Source organism: Ranitomeya variabilis, chromosome 2 (assembly GCF_051348905.1).
Source record: "Ranitomeya variabilis isolate aRanVar5 chromosome 2, aRanVar5.hap1, whole genome shotgun sequence".
Lineage (NCBI taxonomy): Eukaryota > Metazoa > Chordata > Amphibia > Anura > Dendrobatidae > Ranitomeya > Ranitomeya variabilis.
The window spans coordinates 471525122-471549326 of record NC_135233.1 but is presented as its reverse complement, the minus strand read 5'-3'; the positions used below and the strand labels follow the sequence as shown (position 1 = coordinate 471549326).

Below are 24205 nucleotides of genomic sequence, written 5' to 3'. Positions count from 1 at the left end.
CGATTAACCCTGTATCTTCTTGTTAATAGCATTTTGGGAAATTACAGGTTCCCTTTAAATAGGGATGAATAAACCAGTTTTTTTCTGAGTACTGCAGTCTGTGCATTAATGGCTATGTTTACTATACACATAAATGTAAGATTCTTTATATTTAAAATTTTGATCAATTTGTGTGAGCCCATTTGTGCCAACAGTGCACCTAAGTGAGAGCTCAGTGACCGCCATAATCTGAGCATATCACAAATTCCTTCTACAGACACGTCCTGGGTTATTAGTTGACACGTGCTTTAGCGAGCATTCTTAGGAACTTGGCTCCTGATTTTCAGCTTTCGCTTTCACTGTAGATGTCCATTCTTCCAGCCGTGGAATGCTCGGGGGGAGTGGGAATACACATGTGATTTCCTCCAGTCACTAGTGGATTAACGTAAAGCGAAACTATCACCGGTTACACAAGAAGCAGTTACCTGCAGGCTCATCACCTGGATTGACAGGATTTTCTGGCACCTCTCTTAGCTTCTTATATCAGATATTGAGAATTACAATTCTTCTCTGTACAGATTAATTTTTCATTATGAAATACATTTTTTTTAGAATAATGCACATTTTTTATGTTAGATTTGTCTTTTAACCCTTGGTATGAAATACCTCTTATTTATTGGCATCGCCATATATTCGTTACTAATATCAGCCAATGTGCAGATTGAATTCATTTTTGTTTTTTCACAATTTTTAATTGAAATATGAAAATTGAAGAAGAAGACATCCATGGAAAGGCAGAAACTGCGACAGCTTGTGGGACACGGGACTGTGTAAGTGTGAAATTATTCTTTGTTGTGTTAGATTATAAAAGCTTAAAATACCTAAGAGCTTTATAACCAGGGTTTATTGTTGTTACTATTTGTGTTATTAGTTATCCATTATTAGTTGAATATCTGCTTTGATCTTTTATTTCTTCTCCTATGGGCATGTGCAGACGAGCGTATTTTGGTCTGACAAATCATCGGATTGCACCCGGGCCAATGTTAAGTCTATGGAACCGAGCACGTTTCCTCGGGCAGGACAAAAACGCTGCATGCCCACATTTGATCCAATAATCGGATCGCACTTGGCCATGCAAGGCTATGGGTGTGTGGGAAATATTGGACTGCACTCAGATGACATCTGAGTGCAGCCCGATTTCTGCTGCCTCACAGAATGGAGGAGATGGGGATTTTTCTTTCTCCATTTTGTCCTCACTCTGATCAGAGTGTCATTTGCATAATCGACCTATTTTTCTCGGATGAGAGAATACACGCTCGTTTGCACCTCTCCTAACGTTCTCCAATATTATATAGTTGAAGGGGTTGTCTCATATTGATGTCTATTTTATATAAAAAAAAAATGCAATCAGCTAATTGCTGTGTGTCTGGCTTCTGTAGCCATTGTTAATCATCTATTATCTCCAAGAGAAGCTTTCTATAGCCAAATATTTTCCCGCAATGGCTGTTCCATAGAGAATGAAGTATTATTTGGTGGCCATTTAAATGAGCAATGTAATAGATGGAGGGACTGAGCGCACAAGGGCAACTGTTTGGGAATGAGGTGCCATATGGTATCTATATTCTGCAACATGGATAGGGGTCTCCTATCTGGGTCCATAAAAAAACAATTGAGGCGACCATGATTTTATTTTATGATGAAGAAACTTATACAGATTATTATGGTTACAGTGAATGCAGCTGATGTCTACATATCAGAATTCTGGGCTGTAGACATGGATCACTTATGATGATTTATTATGGTTTTTCCAATGTGTCCGTATAAAATATTGTCTATCCGTGATTTTTTGATAAACTGTGCGGAGAAAATAAAAAGTCAAGTTGGCAACTCTGTCTCCTATGCTACCGTAACTGGGCATCCGCATAAACTGACAATCTGTAAGAACAGGGGCTTGCAATAAAAGTATACGTTCACAAACAACAGCTTGACATACCTGCAATACCAGATTTACTTACTGCATTCACATCACAGCATTCTTGTAGCCAAGTACTTATAGTTGTGCCCAAAAATACTGCAAACTGTCACTTGATGCACTGACCACTTTTAAAGGGAATCGGCAGCAGGTTTTTGCTATTTAATCTGAGCATACAGCATAATGTAGGGGCAGAGAGCCTGATTCCAGGGATGTGTCACTTGCTCTGCTGATTGCTGTAGCTTCAATACAGTTCTTTATCAGCAGGAGATTATCACTAGAGGACTAGGTGGTGCCTGCAAGACAGTCAGGCTAATCTGTGTAACCCCGCCCCCCCAACTGATTGGCAGCTTGCTGCAGCCTATTAGGAATCTGCCTATCAGTGGTGTGGGCGGAGTTATACAGAGCTCAGCAACCAGAGCACTGCTAGATCTTCAGCAATGAAAACAGGGATTCTATCAAAACTGCACCAAGCAGTCCAGTAAGTGATACATTGCTGGAATCAGAGTCTCTGTCCCTACATCATACGGATCTCAGATTCCATAGCAAAAAAAACTGCCAACAGTCCCTTTAAGGGTGGTGGCCTTTACCCCACCATGCACTTTAGATAGCTGTTCAGCCAGCAGCTATCTTAGCTGACTCTCCCATACACAATAGCGCTCTCTCAAACTTATATCTTTTAGAGAACCCAAATATTGGCAGTCTGAAATCGGACAGGCTGCATCCATTGCTCCTCCGACATGATCTGTTGGGTGCCCCCTTATAAATTAGACTGCTGGCCGAACCTGTCGTTACGATCAGGAACGTTGGGGCCAATAAAAATGGTAATACAGGTTGTGTAGACAGCCATGGTTCACTAGTTAATAGGTGCGCTGTATTTCAGTTCTATATGGCTATTACTGTTCATGTTCCAGTCCTCTCCAGCTTCTCCTAATCAGCTGCTCCCTACCATGGAACAATAGAGCGAGTCTGTGCTGTGTGTTCTGTTCTGTTAATCTTCTAAAAGCTGCTGCAGAGTAATCAGAGATAACCTGGGAGGAGGCCCAGAGTAGTGGGGCAATTACCATGCTTGGTGAATATTGCTTTTTTATTTTCTTCCCCTTCATAAAAAAAGTCTTAGACATGGCCAACCGTTCAGGTGCTGTGCGCTCTGGTCAGAGGCCATGTATGTATCTCAGGAGCTCTGGAAATGAAACATTCCTAAAAAAATTGCTTAAAAAGTTACATGGCCTCCTGTGCTCCCTGAAACCCAGCACCCTCCAAAACAGCAGTGTACAACCAGCCATACTATTCTTATCACCCATTGGGAACATGCCATTAGCTTTATGTACTTATTGGAATAAATGTCTTCTCCAGATGGCGATTAGCGGCACGTACCGCACTCAAAACACTTAAGAAGAATTCCTCGTTTTTCCTTGTTTTGGATTTTAGCCCATGAAAAGTAAAGTTGCTGCACTTTTTATCCACACAAGAGCCTTACTTCACTTTCTCCTTCCCTATTGAACCCTGTATAACTATACTATTAAAGGGAATCTGTTGCCAGGTTTTTGATACCCCACCTGAGAGTGGCATGACGTATGGGCAGAGACCCTGATTCCAACGATGTGTCACTTTTTGGGCTGCTTGTTGCAGTTTTTATAAAATCCCTGTTTTCTCAGCCATAGATCTAGCAGTTCTATGAATGCTGAGCTCTGAATAACCCCACCCACATCCCTGATTGGCAGCTTTCTGTGTACATTGTCAGCAAGCGGCCAATCAGTGGCGGGGGCGGGCTTACCGCTCATGGCTATGGAGGACTACATGGCAGCAAGTTTACTAGTCCTCTAATGATAATCTCCTGCTAATAAAACAGTGATTTTTATCAAAACTATAACAAGCAGCCCAAGTAAGTAACACATCTCCAGAATCAGGGTATCTGTCTTTACATTATGCTGCTCTCAGATTAGGTGGCAAATAGCTGGTGCCAAATTCCCTTTAAAAATAGAAAAACTGTTAAAGTTGTGGGTTTTTTTGTTTGTTTTTTTATTGTTTAATGTCTTTGTGGGTTTAAAACAAGAAACAGATTTAGTAGACCATAGACATCAGATAACTGACAGGTAGGCGCTCGTTCAGCTGGTAGGTAGCCCTTTCCACAACACACCCTCTTTCCATCTCTCGAGGTTTTTTATTTTGTTTTGTTTTGTCGTCACCAATAAAATGTATATTTTGATTATTTGGTCCTTTTTGAATTTTTGTAGGCATAAAAGCTGTGGTTTGGTCCAGTGGCTTCTATAATTATTGCACATAGTTGCATACTACGCTCTGTTTAGGTGTTCATATTATACTAGATGGTGGCCCGATTCTAACGCATCGGGTATTCTAGAATATGTATGTATAAATGTACGTCGCGCTGTGAGTGGGGGTTAAATTCTGCGACAATATCGCTGATTGGTCGCGCCCGGCTGGCCGATCAGCGAAGCATGGTTCAAATCTGGCGCCAATTCGCAGCCGGACTGCACCTGTTGCTGATTGGTCGCGACCGGCCGGGCACGACCAATGACCGAAGCGGTGTTTAAATACTGCGCTAATATCGCTGATTGGTCTTGGCCGGCCGTGCGCTGCCAATCACTGAAGCGGTGTTTAAATCCCGTGCCAATATCGCTGATTGGTTGCGGCCGGGCGCGACCAATCAGCGAAGCGTGGTTTAAATCCCGCGTCAATTCGTGGCTGGACTGCGTCTGTCGCTGACTGGTCGGGGGTTCGGGGCGCTGGATGACGGGGGTTCGGGGTGCAGGATATAGTACAGCCACGTAGTATAGAACACAGCCACGTAGTATATAGCACAGCAACGTCGTATGTAGTATATAGCACAGCCACGTAGTATATAGCAGTCACGTAGTATATAGCACAGCCACGTAGTATATAGCACAGCCACATAGTATATAGCAGCCACGTAGTATATAGCACAGCCATGTAGTATATAGCACAGCCCGTAGTATATAGCAGAGCCCGCTAAGTCATCTGGGTAATTTTGCAATGCATCTCTGGGAACGGAAGCTGGCGGCAGTGGACGACGGAAGGTGAGAATAGCACCATTTTTTATTTTTTTAATTATTTTTAACATTAGATCTTTTTACTATTGATGCTGCATAGGCAGCATCAATAGTAAAAAGTTGGTCACACAGTGTTAATAGCAACGTTAACAGACTGCATTACACCGCGTTATGCCACAGTGTAACGCAGTTGGTTTAACGGACTGCTAAAACGCTATGTGGGCGGCGGGCGCCTGACTGGGGAGAGTATGGAGGGGGCACTGACTGCAGGGGAGTAGGGAGCGGCCATTTCGCAGCTGGACTGTGCCTGTCGCTGGCCGCGACCAATCAGCGACTTGGGATTTCCGTGACAGACAGACAGACAGACAAACAGACGGAAGTGCCCCTTAGACGTTTATATATATAGATGATTAGTAGTGATGAGCAAACATGCTGGGATAAGGTGTTATCTGAGCATGCTCGGGTGCTAACTTAGTGTCTTCGGTGTGCTCGAATAATATGTTCGAGTCCACGCAGTTGCATGTCTCGCGGCTGTTAGACAACCACAACACATGCAGGGATTACCTAACAAACAGGAAATCCCTACATGTGTTGCGGCTGTTTAACATCAATGAGACATGCACTCAAACATATTATTCGAGAACGCCAAAGACACTTGGCTAGCACCCGAGCATGCTCAGATAACACCTTATCCCAGCACGTTCGCTCATCACTAATGGTTAGGTCTGCTCTGCTTCTGTGTATGGAAGATTCTAGAGTCTATCTGAATACTTACATTAGGGTGTGATAACAGGAAAAAGAACATAAACGTAGACAAAATTATATATTTTTAATGATCTGCTTTACAGCTGGAGGAAAAAACAGAACCTGGAAAACTGAAAAAAAGGTTGAGAAACCGAGCAGCTTCCTGCAAGAGCCGGCAAAAGCAGACGGAGCGAGCCGACACTCTTCACCAGGTATAGATATTGGACCAAGAACACTTGCTATAGCCTAAGAACATTGTCCCAAGTGTGCATTTCCTTAGCTAGCTGGCACTTTTTATTGATAATATGTTGGGGTACATAAGATGGTTTGATCATTGCAGTTTTGGCTTTTAGATTTTTTTGTGCTCACAATTACCGTACGTGTTAAATAAACTAATATTTCAATAAATCAGCCATTATTTTGAACATGGCATTACCAAATATGTTTTTTTCATGTCTTATTTTTAATAGGGGACAAGAAGATGATTCCATTTTTTTAAGTCATCTATTGTACAGACAATAAAGACATTACAGAGTAACACATAGTTCAACAGATACCAAAAGGAGTGACGGCTCTGCTGCTCGCAAGCTGCAACTTAATCTATGAGAATAATCATAATGAGAAAAATTAGCTAAAATAACAATCTCCTATCAGGGCCAGACTTACATAGCGATATAGAATGATAGTAGATAAATCGAATAGATTGACAGATGTAAGTGATATATGTAATCTGTGCGTTGTGTAGTTTTCTATACTTGTTTTAGCTAATAAATAAAAGAAATAAATGGCGTAGGGCTCTCCTTATTTTTAACAACCAGCTAAGAGAAAGCAGAGAGCTGTGAACTGCTCTTAATAGTATGGGACAGGTCCAACATCCATGCATCTTCGCACCCTATTACTATCAGCCCGCAGCTGTCTACTGAGCCTTTACTGGTTATTAAAAAGGGAGAACCCCCCTACAACATGACGTGGGGTCCCCCCAACTTTTAATAACCAGCAGAAGCTAAGCTGACCACAGTGGGCTGATATTAATAGGCTGGGAAGGGGCCATTCCAGACTAATAACCCAAGCCCTGAGCCACCCCGGAAATGGTACATCCATTTGGGCACACGTGGTCAAAATTACTGTTATTGTGAAGAGTTAAGCAAGTTGAAGATGAAATGATCTCTAAAAAGCCTAGGGTTAAAGATGACACCTTTCCATTGTATTTTAGGCAAACAAAATATATTGTAATTTTTTACATTTTAAAAATTACAAAAAGGAAAATGGGCTGATGTAAAAGTTTGGTCACTCTTGGAGATTTGGGTTATCAGATAACTTTGACCAAGGCTTCAGACCTTAATTAGCATGTCAGGTTTATGGCTTGCTGACTGTCATCGTTAGGAAAGGCCAGGTGATGCAGATTTCCCAGCTTTATAAAAACGGAGTCTCTTCTAACCTTGTGTCAGAAAACAGCAGCCATGGGTCTTCTAAGCAGCTTCCTAGCACACTGAAAATGAAATGGTGGAGGCCCACAAAGGAGGAGAAGGCTATAAGAAGATAACAAAGCGTCTTCAAGTTGTCCTTTCCTCAGTTTGAAATGTAATAAAAAATGGCAGATAACAGAACAGTGAAGGTCAAGATAATGTCTGGAAGACCAAGCTAGATTTCAGTGAGATCTGCAGGTAGGATTGCTAGAGAGGCAAATCAGAACCCCCGCTTGACTGCAAAAGACCTTTATAAATATTTAGCAGACTCTGTAATTGTGGTACATTGTTCTACTGTTCAGAGACACCTGCACAAATATGCCCTTCATGGAAGAGTCATCAGAAGAAAATCTCTCCTGCGTCCTCACTATAAAATTCAGCATAAGGAGTATGCAAAAGAACATCTAAATAAGCCTGATGTATGTTGGAAAAAAGTCCTGTGGACCGATGAGGTTAAAATACAACTCGCTGGCCACAATGATCAAAGGTATGTGTGAAGATAAAAGGGCATATAATTTCAGGAAAAGAACATCTCGCCAACCATTGAGCATAGGGGTGGATCAATCATGCTTTGGGGTTGTGCTGCAGCCAATGGCACGGGGAACATTTCACGGGTAGAGGGAAGAATGGATTTGATGAAATTTCAACAAATTATGTAAAAAAGCAGAAGTTGAGAAGAGGATGGCTTCTACAAATGAATAATGATCCTAAGCACAGGTCAAAATCCACAATATACTACCTCAAAGGCTCAAGCTGAAGGTTTTACAATGGCCCTCACAGTCCCCTGATCTGAACATCATTGAAAATCTGAGGCTAGACCTAAAAATAGCAGAGGATGCAAGACGACCCAGGAACCTCACAGAACTGAAATAATTTTCCAAGGAAGATTGGATGAAAATCCCTCAAACAAGAATTGAGACTCTTGGCTGGCTACAAAAAGAGTTACAAGATGTGATATTTGCAAAAGGGGGTGCTACTAGGTACTAACCATGCAGGGTGCCCAAAGTTTTGCACATCCCATTTACCTTTTTGTAATTTTTAAAATTTAAAAAATGACTATTTTTTTTTGCCTGAAATGCAAAGGAAATGTGCCATCTGTAACTTTAGCTCTTGTAGAGATCATTTCATCGTCAACTTGCCTAACAATTCACAATAACAGTAATTTTGATCAGGGGTGCTCAAACTTTTAGATTCCACTGTACGTACAGATCATATTTGACCTCAAAAGCAGAGCACAAAAGACTCACGGGTAAGAAGATAGACAGCGTAAGTGATAATTACCAGAGCTGCATATGGATCATAGTCTCCCACGTATCTATGCATTTACGTTCTTAGCATCTTATATGATTTTTAATAATTTTCATGCTTGCATTTATACTCTACTTATATAACACATGTACCAGTAAGGAAGCTCTTAACTATATCAACATTCCCCAGCATGATAGTCATCAATGGAGCCCTCGGCATAGGAGCTTTGTTATCATAGATGAGCAGTAATGATGTATTCTTCCCCTTTGATTCGTGGTGGTAACATGACGATCCTCTGTATTTTTAATTGGATTTAATCATGTAATCATTTAATTATAATACTATGATAAAGACTGATTATTTGTGTTACATTTTACTCATGGTTGCCATTTTAATATTTTTTATTTTTATATAGCACTTGGTGAGTGCAAAGCACGAGATCTTGTGCTTGGTGGCATCAGTGGTGCCATGGAAAAATACAGGTCCAAATAGCTCTGGTCCTGAACGGGTTAAAATAAAATGCATCCTCAGTATATTTCTGTTTGGTTGGTAGAACTATTTTTACATTAACCACTAGATGTCAGTCGGACTCGTGTCTTTACACAAGAGCAGGAGGGGGACAGTGTATATTGAGCCTTGTGGTTGAATGAATGGTAGAATAGCAATATATATGGGCCAAATAATGATGAAATTATAGCTCTTTCAACTGCAGCTTGCTGATTGTGACCATCTATGACTGACCGCAAACACCCATGATCCAGCAGTGACAGCATTAAAGGGGTTGTTTGGCCTTAAGCTACAAGTCAGCAGTCACTCTATGTGTCCTGCATGCTGTGAGGATTCTCCGTTGCTGGGACCGGCATGCGCCTGTGATTTGCATACATGCGGTCATGTGCCAACTAGACGTGCAACTGTATTGATACAGTCTAGTCGGAATGTGGGCAGAGGTATGCAAATAGCATACTTGCAGTAACATGATCACCCGCTCTCCACTTCAGCGAATCTTCACAGCGCACATTGTGCACATTGTGAAGATTCACAAGTCTGCAGTCACATAGAGTGACTGCAGACTTGGAACTTAAAGCAGAACAACCACTTTAAAGAGGACCTGTTGTCAGGTCAAAAGTGACCAGTTTTTGCTCTTATTTCTCCACTCCACACCCACTTAATTCCTTTTTATATATTGCACTCTATGTAAATTTTTATGGTCTCTACCAAGAGGGCGTTGGTCACAGGATTACGGTAGACTACATCCATCACTGATTGGTAAGAGGGTATGAGAGAGGTCTGGGTTCATGCACTTATCACTATCAGTCTGCTGTATTCTTCCTTTTTGGTTTTTACGCTCATTTTTGTGCCGTTTGGTAAAATAACTAATCGGAACAGTCATGATAAAATGTTGACCTTACAGATCCTTTTATTCATTGTCTTTAAAATGTTTTAAAGTTTCAAAATAGGTCTTTAAAGGAGGCTGTATAGGGTTAGGAAAACATGGTCGCCTTCTTCAAAAAACGGCGTTACACTTGTGTTGATCACAGGTCATATGGTATTGAAGTCCAGGCCCGGTAAAGATTAGCTGGGGTACAACAAACAACCCATGGGACAGGTGTGGCACTGTTTCCGGAAGAAAGTGTACAACCCCTTTAATAGTTTAGTTTCCTGACTGCGTTAATGTTTGTCACTGTTGGAAACATCCAGTCTAAACAATCTGTAGTAAGCTAAATGTGTTTCAGTATTTCAGTGTAAGCAAACTATATGAGCCCCGAGTGCAGATTGCACAGCTCGGAAGGTTGTCTAGACTGGATATACTGTAAGCTTCCCGATGCATCAGGTCAACTGTTTTTTCTTTGTTATATGAATATAGAAAAGTCTCTTTGCCTCAACATAAAATTGGAGGCATACAGAGATACAGTAAGACCCCGTACTAGTATATAGACCAAGGTGGAATGTTCTACAAATTAATTAGGTGTTATTTTTAAGCTTTTTCTATAAATATATGGTACATTTATTCATGTATTTACAGTTGCAATCAAAATTATTCAGCCCGCATTTCCAATTCGTTTTATTAGCAAAACTTACAAAATGTTGGTTGTTTTTAATAATCCAATCAATCAAGAAGAAGTTAAATTGATCTACACAACTAATATAACAAGTGGTTTCTCCAAATTCATCTCAAAACATCACTTTTACTGACTACTCCATTCTCAGAATTACTCACCCCACATGACAAGCATCTTTAGTACTTTTAGCTGTTATGATCGGCTGCAAACATGCTTAGGGCAGTGTTCCTGGTGAATCTCAGCTCATTCGTCAAGGACAATGATTCCAGTTCACTTATATTCTCGGGTTAAGCGTTCTGCAATCACTTTCCTCAAATTTCACCAAAGATCTACTATGGGTTTAAGTTTGTCAATTATAACGGACACTCCAGAACTTTTCAGGACTTCTTCCGAAACTAATAATTAGTGGACTTTGTGGTTACTTGAGATCACTGTCCTGTTATAAGGTCCATTGGTGCCCAAGCTTTGATTTCCTCACAGAATGCACGGCGCTGTCTGCTTAGATTTCCTGACACTTGAACAGATCTATCTTCCCTAAACACGTTGCAAGTTTCCAGCTCCTGAGGAAGCAAAGAAGCACCAGAGCATCACAAAGCCCCCGACATGCTTCACTGTAGGCATCAACAATCACCCACCATGCATCACTGTAGGCATCACCGAGCCTCCACCATGCTTTTCTGTAGGCATCACTGAGCGCCAGCCATGCTTCACTGTGGGAATCTCCAAGCGCCAGCTATGCTTCACTGTGGGAATCACCAAGCACCAGCCATGCACCACTCTAGGCATTTCCAAGCCACCGCTATGCTTTATTGCAGGCATAATCATACCAACGCAATGCTTCACTGTAGGCATCACTGAGCACACATCATGCAATACTGTAGGCATCACCAAGCCACCACTATGGTTCACTGTAGGCATCACTATAACAACGCCACGCTTTACTGTAGGCAGTGTGTTTTCTTCACCTCTTCACCATATGCTTCATTTTTACTCCTTTTTTATCGCTGATCCATAGACCAGAAAAATTTATGTCGTTTTTAGGATGTTGGATAAAACTTTTCTTCTGCTTTTGGGCCATTAGAGGGGAACATCTTGGAGTTTTGGCACAGAGTCTTTCTGCTTTTAGTATGTACTTTATTGAGCAAACTGAAACTTTAGTGCTGCTGCCACCAAATTTTTCTGCAGCTCTTTTACAGTCTCTTAGGAATCTGGTGGCATGTCCTCTTTCAGCGGCATAAATGTAGCATAGCCAGTGTTCCTGTAACTTTGAATTTGTGTTCTTTGATTTCAACTTTATCTCTATGAACATTTAATGCCATTGTATCTTTTGAATCCTTTTCCTTGGTTGTGCAATTCAATCTGTTTGCTTAACTTTTTGGCCCACTCTTTCACAACCCAAGAACACTAGTGAACTGGAAGCCATTGCTGATGACCAATGGACTAGGATTGCTCAGGAATGCCTTTCTATGACTGTGCATCATGTTTGCTACAGCTCATCACAGCCAAAGGTGCTCTACTTAATACTAAAGACGCTTGCCATGATGGGGTGAATAATTCTGAGACTACAGTAGTCAGTAAAAGTGGCATTTTGTGATGGATTTGGAGAAACCACTTGTTATATTATTTGTGTTGAGTTATTCTAATTATTCTTGTTTAGTTATTGTGAACATCATAAAGTTTGTAAATTTTGCTAATAAGCCTAATTTGCTATGGAAGCAGACGCATTTTCTTTGCAACTGATTGTGATCTGAATTCAGTTCAGTAGATGCCCAGATGGTTTGGAGACCTGAGATGGTTCTTCTGCTATTACTCCTGGTCAATTCAAGCCATATGTTAGTTTCTACCAGCAGAATTGTTATTCTATTGTGCTACATTCTGCGTCCATCACACGTTTCTTCTCACCTATGGAACCTATAGCTGGATTTTGTTCCATAGATTTTGCCATGCTTTTACTTTTCAAGATATTTGGCATCTAATGGAATTCATGTGGTTTGGAATATATTAAGCCACAACAAGGCCGGCAAACATTGTCCCGTGATTTACAAGTAGCACGGATTAGTGGAACTCTATTGAAATATACTATCTCTTAGCAACATGGAGAAACACTGTGGGTGGATATTGCATGAGCCATGTTAGCTGTCTCATCTTGTTCTGATACTTTATAACTATCCAACCATCCACCCCATGGAAAAACCAGGAAAACTGATGTCATGGAAACTTTCTCAGGTTTATTATTTGACGGCTCTTACCATCGTAGTTTCAACCTTGGATAAAGTCATATGATATCTAGTAGTTGTTTGTGTCTCTAAGGAACATCTTATTGTAGGGTATAAAAATTTAAAATATGAGAAGTGCTTATATAGATATCTATTATATCTACAGAAAATTGAAGGAGATTTTCTAGTAGATGAACATTTTTTTAAAATTAATAATAGAAGTGACTCCCAACTTCAAAGATCCCTTGTGGGTCCAATTCCAATGATCATGTAAGTCCCTTCTGGTCCTCAACAAGCCAAAATTAGCCAGAAATTCCCTCTCAATCAATCACTGTCCTCAGTGGTGATCGGTCTCATCCAGTAATTGGTTGAGCAGCCATTTCTGGTGTATTGAAAAAAGGACAAGGAAACCCTAACCAGTAAATCAAGATCTGCGATGGATGACTGAGGGTGAGAATCAATACATTTATTTTTTTCTACTTCTCGAAGCCTTTTTAAGAATGATCTTCATCAGCTGGTAAATCCCTTTGACTTTTTAGAACGTTAAACCAAATTATCTTATTGCTGTGTTTGTAGTGACTGACTTATTTTACTTTCAACTTTTCCTTTCAGGAATTTGAAAAATTAGAGAAGGATAATGCTGCCTTGCGTAAGGAGATCCAGAAGCTGCAAGAGGAACAAACATACTGGACTAAAGTCTTACAACAACATGAAGACACCTGCATTCTTCTGTCACCCGATATCATCCGGGAGTTACTCAAACCAGAAGCCCTGTTCCCTTCAAACGATATAGACCAATTTACTGATTTCTAAATATTATTCAGGGACGCTTATTGTTTTTATTATTAAACACCAAATAAAACACTAGATTTATTGCCTACATAATGCCAATGTGCACCTTCCAAATTTTTTATGCATAATCCCTCCCAATGACTTTTCAATTTGAAGGTCTACGGAAAAGTTTTAAACTGATAGATTTGTGTATTCTTGTGAGAAAGAAATGCGAGTGTAAGGAGACTTATAGGCCATGCAACGCTCCTGAACTCTAGCACCACCTATTAAAAGTAACAATCCTGGAACCAATAAAGTTTGTGTTATAAAAAAAAAACGTAGCAATCCTAAAGGTCAGTATCGACCCTTTAACAAGTCTTGCCACATGACTTGGGGTAAAAGCCAAACCAAAATCTCAATTTGCAGACGTGTTTCGGATTGCTGCTCCTCCTCAGTGCAAAGCATCAGATCAGATTAAAACAGATATCCTTAAAGAGTAACTAAACTTTCATTTTTTCAGCATGGAAAGTTATGCAAATCACTTTATTAGGGAATTAGACTTCCTTGCTGAATAAAACCTTGCATGTAAGTGGCATCCAAACTCCTGCTTTTCACCAGTCTATTTTCCTGCCTTCAGCTGCATTGATATTAGAACGTACTCATTTGGAGTACAGATGGATGGCAGTGATGGGTCAGCTCCTGTGTCCTCCACTGAGTGTTCTGTTATCAGAACCATTTCCAGCAGCATCTTATCCCCAGAGATATTGAGACATTGGTGCTGTTCCTTTCACTGTCACCATCTGTACTGCAAATGAGTACATTCTGATACCAATGCATCTAAAAGCAGGAATATACAGGGGCTTCTCACAAAATTAGAATATCATCAAAAGTTTATTTCAGTTCTTCAATACAAAAGTGAAACTCATATATTATATAGAGTCATTACAAACAGAGTGATCTATTTCAAGTGTTTATTTCTGTTAATGTTGATGATTATGGCTTACAGCCAATGAAAACCCAAAAGTTATTATCTCAGTAAATTAGAATAATTAAGAAAAAACACCTGCAAAGCGTCTTAACTGGGCCAAGGAGGAAAAGAACTGGACTGTTGCTCTAATTTCTTCTAATTTAGTGAGAAGCATTTGTAGACTGTGGAAAAGTAGAGGTTTGAAATTCATGTACATGCAATGAATGATCACAAATCCCCTTAGAATGTAATTTGCAAAGTTTCATAACTTTTCACACTGTACAAAATTATAAAAAAAAAAATTCTGTTTCAATAAATAGAGCAGTGCATGTGCAGCCACTTCTCTACTCGCAGCAACTGCAGCACCAAAACATATTTTACAATTAGTTTAGTATAAAATCTCATAGTAAAGTTTAGTAGAAAATCTCAGATCTGCATTTCTTCACACAGCCATATAGGTGTATTATATATGTTTGTCTGTAGCCACAACTAGGTAGAGTTTAGCAGCTTAGTAAAGATGGATTTATTACAGTATAAACTCACATTTATTTTACTCGCGGATGTTGCGCCATTAATTCCACAGCACTTTACAGACATCATCATCACTATCCTGCTTGAAGGTGAAACTACGCCCCAGTCTCAAGTCTTTTGTGGCCTCTTAACAGGTTTTCCTCTGGGATTCCCCTGTATTTATCTCCAATCATCTTCCCATCAACTCTGACCAGCTCCCTTTTCCTGCCTGAAGGAAGTATCCCCAAAGCATGATGCTGCCACCACTACATTTGACGGTGGGGATGATGTTTTCAGGGCTATGTACAGTGTTAGCATTCTTTTTCGCCACACATAGGGTTTTGCATTTAGCGCAAAAAGTTCTACTTTGGCCTCGTCTGACCAGAGGACCTTTTTCCACATAGAGCTGTGTCCCTTACACGGCTTTTATGCAAACTACAAATGGGGCTTCTTTTGACTTGCTTTCAAAAATGGCTTTCTTCTTGCCACTCTTCAATAAAGGCCAGTCTTATGGAGCATACGACTAATAGTTTTCCTGTGGACAGATTCTCCCACCTGAGCTGTGGATCCCTGCAGCTCCTACAGAGTGACCATAGGCCTGTTGACTGCTTCTCTAATTTGTGTGCTCATTGTTTGGGATGTTCGTTTACGTGGACGGCCATGTCTTGGTAGGTTTGCAGTTGTGCCAACCTACTTCCATGGATGATGGATTCAGCAGTTCCCCGTGAGATGTTCAGCTTTTGGGCTATTTTTTTTAGAACCCAACCCAGCTTTACTCATCTCTGCAACTTTATGCCTGACCTGCCTGGCAAAAACTCTTTGTCAAGGATAGCATTAAACCAAAATCCACCACAATCAAAACATTTTCTGCCAATTGTTTTTTCCAGCTGAAGCTAAAATGTAATGGCTTACAAAAAAGTTGTTGAAATTGTGCACTATGATGTCCAGTGGATGAACTTGACCGAAAAATGTTCAAAATTCCTTAACGCTAAAGGGGCCAATTTATGAAATTATGTCAGAAAAATGACAAAAAAGTTTTGAAAAACTGCAAGACTCGCGTAACGTGACCGTGCTCTACGACAGTCTTGATTAATCGACCCCAATTCATCAAAGCTATTTTGCCAGAATTCTGGCTTAAATTGCTTTTAAAAGTAAGAAAATGTTTGCAGAATTTTTGTGACTTGTTGTTTTCACAGTTTCATAGCCTGGTGTAGGCTTTCTTGGTGTGGCACATGGAGGCGCACGCGACTGGTTAGACGCTCCTGATTCATTAGTAAGGGTGCGCCCCTTAATGAATTAGGGGCGTCTGACTCCTACCCACCCCCCATCATAAATCAGGGCCATAGTCCCTTATGCACTGAAGTTGTTCAATGCGTTATTTCACATTGTCAACCTGACATTAACATTCTGGGGATGTTTACATACTGAAGGTTTACAGGGTGTTCTTTTTCTTGATTGAACTTGAATTCAGAGAATTATATGTTGCTGTGAATTAGGATTTAGAAGTGTTAGTAAGCATTAGCCTCATCTCCTGCATCAGCTTTGTTTTTATATGCTGTTAAATTATATTCCTTTATTGGTGTGAAATTTTGCACTTTACAACATATGGCTTTCCTGAAAACACCTAGTTACAAATAAACAATGCAGCAAAATTTACGAGACAACTGTCTTAGTGCTGCTTTTGATGTGTTTTGATTGTTTTAGTATTACCATTTTACATGTCTTATTTATTGTGGGCTGATATATAATTTAAGGTAATCTATCACAAAAAATATATTGATTAACACCAAGTTATTGTCCAGTTACCTGGTAAAAGAACTACGACGGGACCTTATTTTCAAAGTTTTTGTTTTATAAGAAGTAACACAAAAAAATGTCCAGATGAATAAATATAACTGACAATAACTCATATGGATTACATAGAAACTGAGAATAGCAGAACCAAAAAAAGCTCAAAGAGTATAGTCCTAAAATAGCATTTTTATTAGATTTAAATTGAAATTGATAATAAAATACAGAGACTGCTTGGCAGAATACAGGAAAATGCAGACAGAAAAAGTGCATAGTGCAAACCACCATCCACTAGCCAACGTTGTTATAAGACCTTTACCATTATACTTAGCACCTATGGTTTTTTTTGCATAAATAAAAAGATTGTTTGCTGAATCAAATACTTCAATTGCCAAATAGATATCTAACACTTGCTCTATCAAGCTAATAGCAGCAGGAAAACATTCCTAATGATAAACTTTGCAAAGTGGTGTATAAATAGAATCCTATTGAGGCTTTGAGACTAAAGTGCAAAAATGCAGTCCTGAACGGCTCTAAACATGGGATTACTTACATGTGGTTATCTTTTGTCTGCATAAACATGCTGTCCCAACACATGTTTCGTTATTACTTCTTCAGGAAGTTTCTTTATAAGAAGTGTGTAAGTGTTTATAGGGATTGTCTTTTCCAGGCCTTTCAGGGCTTCCGGACAGTTTTGCTCTGTAAATCGAACTCTTGAAGCCATACGCTACCTGTATCGGGTGTCCAATCACCCGATTGGTAACATAGTTATTAAGGTTGAAGGAAGACTTTAAGTCCATCCAGTTCAACCCATAGCCTAACCTAACATGCCCTAACATGTTGATCCAGAGGAAGGCAAAAAAAAAACATGTGGCAAAGAGTAAGCTCCACATTGGGGAAAAAAATTCCTTCCCGACTCCACATACGGCAATCAGACTAGTTCCCTGGATCAACGCCCTACCAAAGAATCTAGTATATACCCTGTAACATTATACTTTTCAAGAAAGGCATCCAGTCCCCTCTAAAATTTTAGTAGGGAATCACTCATTACAACATCATATGGCAGAGAGTTCCATAGTCTCACTGCTCTTACAGTAAAGAATTTGCGTCTGTATCTCAGGGTAGTTGAAGTCCTCCTTCTCCTTGAGTCGCAGCTTCATCTATTTGCTTTACCAAGCAAAGCCAAGGAAGAATGGGCAAGAATTTCAGTCTCTCGATGTACAAAACTGATAGAGACATACCCCAAGTGACTTGCAGCTGTAATCGCAGAAAAAGGTGGCGCAACAAAGTATTAAGTTAAAGGGGCCGAATAACATTGCACGCCCCACTTTTCAGTTTTTTATTTTCCCCAAAAATATAAAATAACCAATACATTTCGTTCAACTTCACAATTGTGTTCCACTTGTTGTTGATTCTTCACCAAAAATTTACATTTGGTATCTTTATGTTTGAAGCATGATATGTGGGAAAAGGTTGAAAAGTTCCAGGGAGTCGAATACTTTCACAAGGCACTGTATATATATATATATATATATATATATATATATATATATATACACACACACACACAGTATATATATATATATATATATATATATATATATATATATATAATAATAATATTCTTTATTTATATAGCGCCAACATATTCCGCAGCGCTTTACAGTTTAACAGTTTCAAACACAACAGTCATAGGTAACAATGTTAACAATACAGCAATAAAGCAAAATAAGACGACCCTGCTCGTGAGAGCTTACAATCTACAATGAGGTGGGGAGATACAAAGTACAGGTGTGTATTTACAATGATGGTCCAGCCATCTTCAGGGGGTGGGGGGTAGATGAGATAGTGAATGGGCTACACACACACAAACATAAAATGACTGATTAGGGAACGTGATAGGCCGCTCTGAACAAATGAGTTTTGAGCGAGCGCCTAAAACTATGCAAGTTGTGGATGGTCTTAATATCTTGGGGTAGAGCATTCCAGAGGATTGGCGCAGCACGGGAGAAGTCTTGGAGTCGGGAGTGGGAGGTACGGATTAGTGCAGAGGTTAGTCGAAAGTCGTTTGCAGAGCGCAGCGGTCGGCTAGGCCGATAGACAGAAATGAGGGAGGAGATGTAAGGGGGTGCCGCACTGTGGAGAGCTTTGTGGGTGAGAACAAGTACTTTGAATTGTATCCTGTAATGAATGGGTGGCCAGTGTAATGACTGGCGAAGAGCGGACACGTCCGAGTAACGATTAGCCAGATGGACGACCCTGGCTGCTGCATTAAGGATAGACTGGAGAGGGGAAAGTCGCGTGAGGGGATATATATATATATATATATACTAGATGGTGGCCCTATTCTAACGCATCGGGTATTCTAGAATATGCATATCCACGTAGTATATTGCCCAGTCACGTAGAATATTGCCCAGTCATGTAGTATATTGCCCAGTCATGTAGTATTTTGCCCAGTCACGTAGTATATTGCCCAGTCACGTAGTATTTTGCCCAGTCACGTAGTATAATGCTCCATGCAGTTATGGCCCCATAGATGCCCCATATAATGCTCCATGCACTTATGGCCCCATAGATGCCCCATATAATGCTCCATGCACTTATGGCCCCATATATGCTCCATATAATGCTCCATGCAGTTCATTACGGCCCCATAGATGTCCCATATAATGCTCCATGCAGTTATGGCCCCATAGATGCTCCATATAATGCTAAATGCAGTTATGGCCCCATAGATGCCCCATATAATGCTCCATGCAGTTATGGCCCCATAGATGCTCCATATAATGCTCCATGCAGTTATGGCCCCATAGATGCCCCATATAATGCTCCATGCAGTTCTTTATGGCCCCATAGACGCTCCATGCAGCATTGTGCCACATGTAATGCTGCTGCTGCTGCAATAAAAAAAAAAAAATCACCTACTCACCTCTTGTCGCTGCTCCTCAGCGTCCCGTCTCTCCGCACTGACTGTTCAGGAAGAGGGCGGCGCGCACACTAATACGTCATCTCGCCCTCTGACCTGCACAGTCACTGCAAGAGGACGGGAAGACGGAGCGGCGCCCGGCGGATGGAACGCGGACAGGTGAATATTAAATACTCACCTGCTCCTGGCGCTCCTGATGCTGTCCCTGGCTGTCCTTCGCGCCTGCACGAGAAGGACCTGCCATAACGTAACGGTCACATGACCGTGACGTCATGGCAGGTCCTCGCGCAGGGCCTGTGATGATGTCGCGGTCATATGACCGTGACGTCATGGCAGGTCCTTCGCGCAAACCATCCTTGCCACCGAAACCTGCCGGCGGAAGGTGAGTATATAATGATTTTTTATTTTTTGTATTATTTTTAGCATTAGATTTATTTACTATTGACGCTGCATAGGGAGCATCAATAGTAAAAACTTGGTCACACAGGGTTAATAGCGGCGGTAACGGAGTGAGTTACCTGCGGCATAACGCGGTCCGTTACCGTGGGCATTAACCCTGTGTGAGCGGTGACTGTGGGGAGTAGGGAGCGGGCGCCGGCCACTGACTGCAGGGGAGTAGGGAGGGACTAATCGGACTGTGGCCGTCGCTGATTGGTCGCGGCAGCTATGACAGGCAGCTGGCGAGACCAATCAGCGACTTGGATTCCATGACAGACAGAGTCCGCGACCAATGAATATCCGTGACAGACAGACGGAAGTGACCCTTAGACAATTATATAGTAGATATATATACTGTATATGTATTCCATGCATTGGAACTGGAGGTGTATTTATCATACATTCACTGTGAGTTCCCCAATAACCCTCCTGGTAGTGGAACAGCCGCAGCCTCGTCCATACCTCGTCAGTCAATTGTGTAATTCTGACAATGGCTTTCTCGTAGAGAACACAGGAGCTCTCAGCCGAGCAGGGAAAGGGAAAGCTAGGTGAAATAGCTGCTGGCTACGTGATCGGCTGAACTATTATTGGTCCGACATCTATCTAAAGTGTATGGGGGGCTTGAGAGGAACATAAAAGCTCAAAGTAAATATTATCTTCAATTTTAAACCATTCAAAGTCCCTGCACTGAATTAGTGCTAATTCCTTTGCCAGCATACAGTTATATAATTTTTCTATTTTACTATTAGTCTAATTTACCTCTTTTACAACAAAACTCAAGTCAATACTTCCGATATTCTGTTCTATCCAACATCTCCACGTGATCTGATGATTTTTATGAAACCTCCCTCTCTTCCCCCTTTCCTTTTTCATTATATATTTTTGGAACATTCTTAATCTTTTTGGAAGTTCCATAATCTAAATAATCCCCTCTCTAGGTTTTTCCATGAGTGCATACTTTCCATGAGTCCAAGGACTAAGACACAAAGCCTACTCCAAAACCACAGCATGTCGCAAACATCATCCACCTGCCACTTACACACCCAGCACCATGATCAGATATTTCCAGCTCCTTAGACCATCAATAAAATAATCTTTGGGCAAAAAATAAGTTGCACAGTTGTGTAATTGCCAGTAATTTTAGGCAAAAATTTTAGACTTCTTGTGTAAATTGCTAAAATGAGCATATCTACATACAAGCAAACCTGGTGCTAAGATCACAAGGATGACCATCTCCATTCTCAATGTTTTAACATGGTGACTCCTTATATTATCATATTTAAAGCCTTTCATGTAGGAACACTTTCATATGGGAAATTCAACACTGCCTAGCAATGAGCAATTTAGAATTGAGAGTCCTCAGTGGTTGATACCTTTTAATGCAGGTGGCGCCATCTTGGTGGAGGACATTTTTTTTCTTCTCCAGCAAGATGGAGGCGCCTGCGCAACAGCAGCTATCGGATCTCTATACAAACCAATAGCTGCTACTGCGCAGGCGCCATTTTCAAACAGATTTTTTTTTAATTTCCTTGCTCAAGTAAATCTGCAAAAGGGAATAAGTGCACAGTAACCATGCGATTATGCTGCAGCGGAGGGGCCATGGCCGACACCTGCCTGCAGAAGGGTTTTTTTTTATTCAGTATGTGATGGTATTCATTGTGCAAACTAGGGGGCGAGTCAGTGAGGGATCAGTGACCAGTCAGCAGTCTGCATTATGAATATCTAATCAGATCACACATACTTCAGCCCCGCCTTAGGGCACGAGCATATCATTAACAAAAAACTGAAAATAAAGATTAAAAAACAGCCACAAGACGGATTTCATCAACCAAGGTATCACTGTAAGGCCGGAGTCACACTACCGTATAGTACGGACGAGTGCTATGTAGTGATGAGCGAGTATTCTCGTTTCTCGGGTTTTCCCGAGCACGCTCAGGTGGTCTCCGAGTATTTGTTAGTGTTCGGAGATTTAGTTTTCATCGCTGCAGCTGAATGATTTACAGCTATTACCCAGCCTACCCAGAGTACCTGTGGGGGTTGCCTGGTTGCTGGCTGGGGAATCCCCACATGTGTTCAAGCTGTCTAGTAGCCGCAAATCATGCTGCTGAGGCAATGAAAACAATCTCCGAGCAGTTACAAATACTCGGGGACCACCCGAGCATGCTCGAGAAAACCCGAGCAACGAGTACACTCGCTTATCACTAGTGCTATGCGATAAAACATCACATAGCACTCAGACCAATGTTAATCCATGGGGCAGCTCCTATCATCCGTTGTTTTCTCAGCCGTATTATAAGTGCGAGAGAAATCGCAGCATGCTGCAATTTGACCTGTATATCAGCCGAGAATTGCCAATGCAAGTCTATGGGTGCGAGAAAAACTTGCACCCCACACGGACCATCAGTGTGACTTGCGAGAAATACGCACTGGTGTCCTTTAGAAAAGCCGGCAATTCAGTGTGGTGTACAGTAAAATGACACTGACAGGTTAGACTAGGATAAAATTAATGTCTACACATAGTATAGGTATATATATACATATATATATATAGATATATATAGATATATATATATATATATATTTTTTTTAATACAATACAGACCAAAAGTTTGGACACACCTTCTCATTTAAATATTTTTCTGTATTTTCACGACTATGAAAATTGTACATTCACACTGAAGGCATCAAAACTATGAATTAACTCATTAAAGGGAACCCGTTACCTGAATTTGGCGGTACAGGTTTGCGGTCATATGGGCGGGGTTTTCGGGTGTTTGATTCACCCTTTCCTTACCCGCTGGCTGCATGCTGGCCGCAATATTGGATTGAAGTTCATGCTGTGTCCTCCGTAGTACACGCCTGCGCAAGGCAAGATTGCCTTGAGTAGGCGTGTACTACGGAGGACACAGCATGAACTTCAATCCAATATTGCGGCCAGCATACAGCCAGCAGGTAAGGAAAGGGTGAATCAAACACCCAAAAACCCCGCCCATATGACCGCAAACCTGTCCCGCCAAATTCAGGTGACAGGTTCCCTTTAACATAAACTCATATGAACTCTAGCGTGGTAATTTTTCTGAATATTTTCCCACGCTAGAGTTCATATGAGTTTATGCCAGCAGGGGGCGCATCACCGCAAGTCTAGGTAGCTACTGTATGTTCCCCTGCATTCCATTCATTCCCCAGTTTTTACAACCAGGAGCAATAGCTGCATCAGCAGGCTCCTGGTTGTAAATTTATTTAACCCCTTCAGAGGGATTTACAGCATGGGACATGACTGTACGGCAGACAGGTATGGGATATTGTTGCTTTTTTATTTTTATTTTTTTTACAGAACGAGGGTCTTCATGTGGATTAAGTGTACAATAAAGTTTTTAAAACCCCATGTGTGTATTTATTTCATTAAAATACTTTATTCATAATATGTGTGTGTGTATTATTAACCCTTTACTACTATTGCATTAATAATGAATAGGTCTCTTATTGACATCTCTCCATTATTAACCAGGCTTAATGCCACCTTACATTAGCAAGGTGACATTAACCCTTTATTACCCCATATCCCACCGCTACTCGGGAGTGGGAAGAGAGAGGCTAAATGCCAGAATAGGCACATCTTAGAGATGAGCCTTTTCTGGGGTGGCTGGGGGCAGATGTTTTTAGCCAGGAGGGGGCCAATAACCATGGTCCCTCTCTAAGCTATTAATATCTGCCCTCAGTCACTGGCTTTCCCACTCTGGCGGAGAAAATTGCACGGGAGGCCACGCCAGTTTTTTCAGTGATTTAACCCTTTATTTTAACACCTAGAGCTCCAAAATTTGCACACAGACACTTTTAACATTAGTAGTGACTTTTAACATTAGTAGTGAGGAATATGTAAAAATATAACGGATATGAAATGGTTTACTGTATGTAAACCATGTCTCTTATCCTGTCGGGTTTGATGAGGAGATAGCAAAAGCCGGCAATTGAATTACCGGCTTTTAAGCTATCTAGCGCTGTATGAAATATAAATATATATATACAGTATATATATATATGTGTGTCTCAATGACACATATATATATATATATATATGTATA

At 40.9% G+C, this 24205-nt stretch overlaps 1 protein-coding gene across 1 annotated transcript; it reads left to right on the top strand.

The window, feature by feature from the left end:
* Positions 1–395: 395 nt before the first annotated feature.
* Positions 396–14279, top strand: BATF2 (basic leucine zipper ATF-like transcription factor 2). Its single transcript, XM_077287751.1, has 3 exons — positions 396–809; positions 5832–5939; positions 13330–14279. The coding sequence occupies exons 1-3, from the start codon at positions 741–743 to the stop codon at positions 13528–13530; spliced, it is 378 nt and encodes a 125-aa protein (XP_077143866.1). The 5' UTR covers positions 396–740; the 3' UTR covers positions 13531–14279.
* The last annotated feature ends 9926 nt before the right edge of the window (positions 14280–24205 follow it).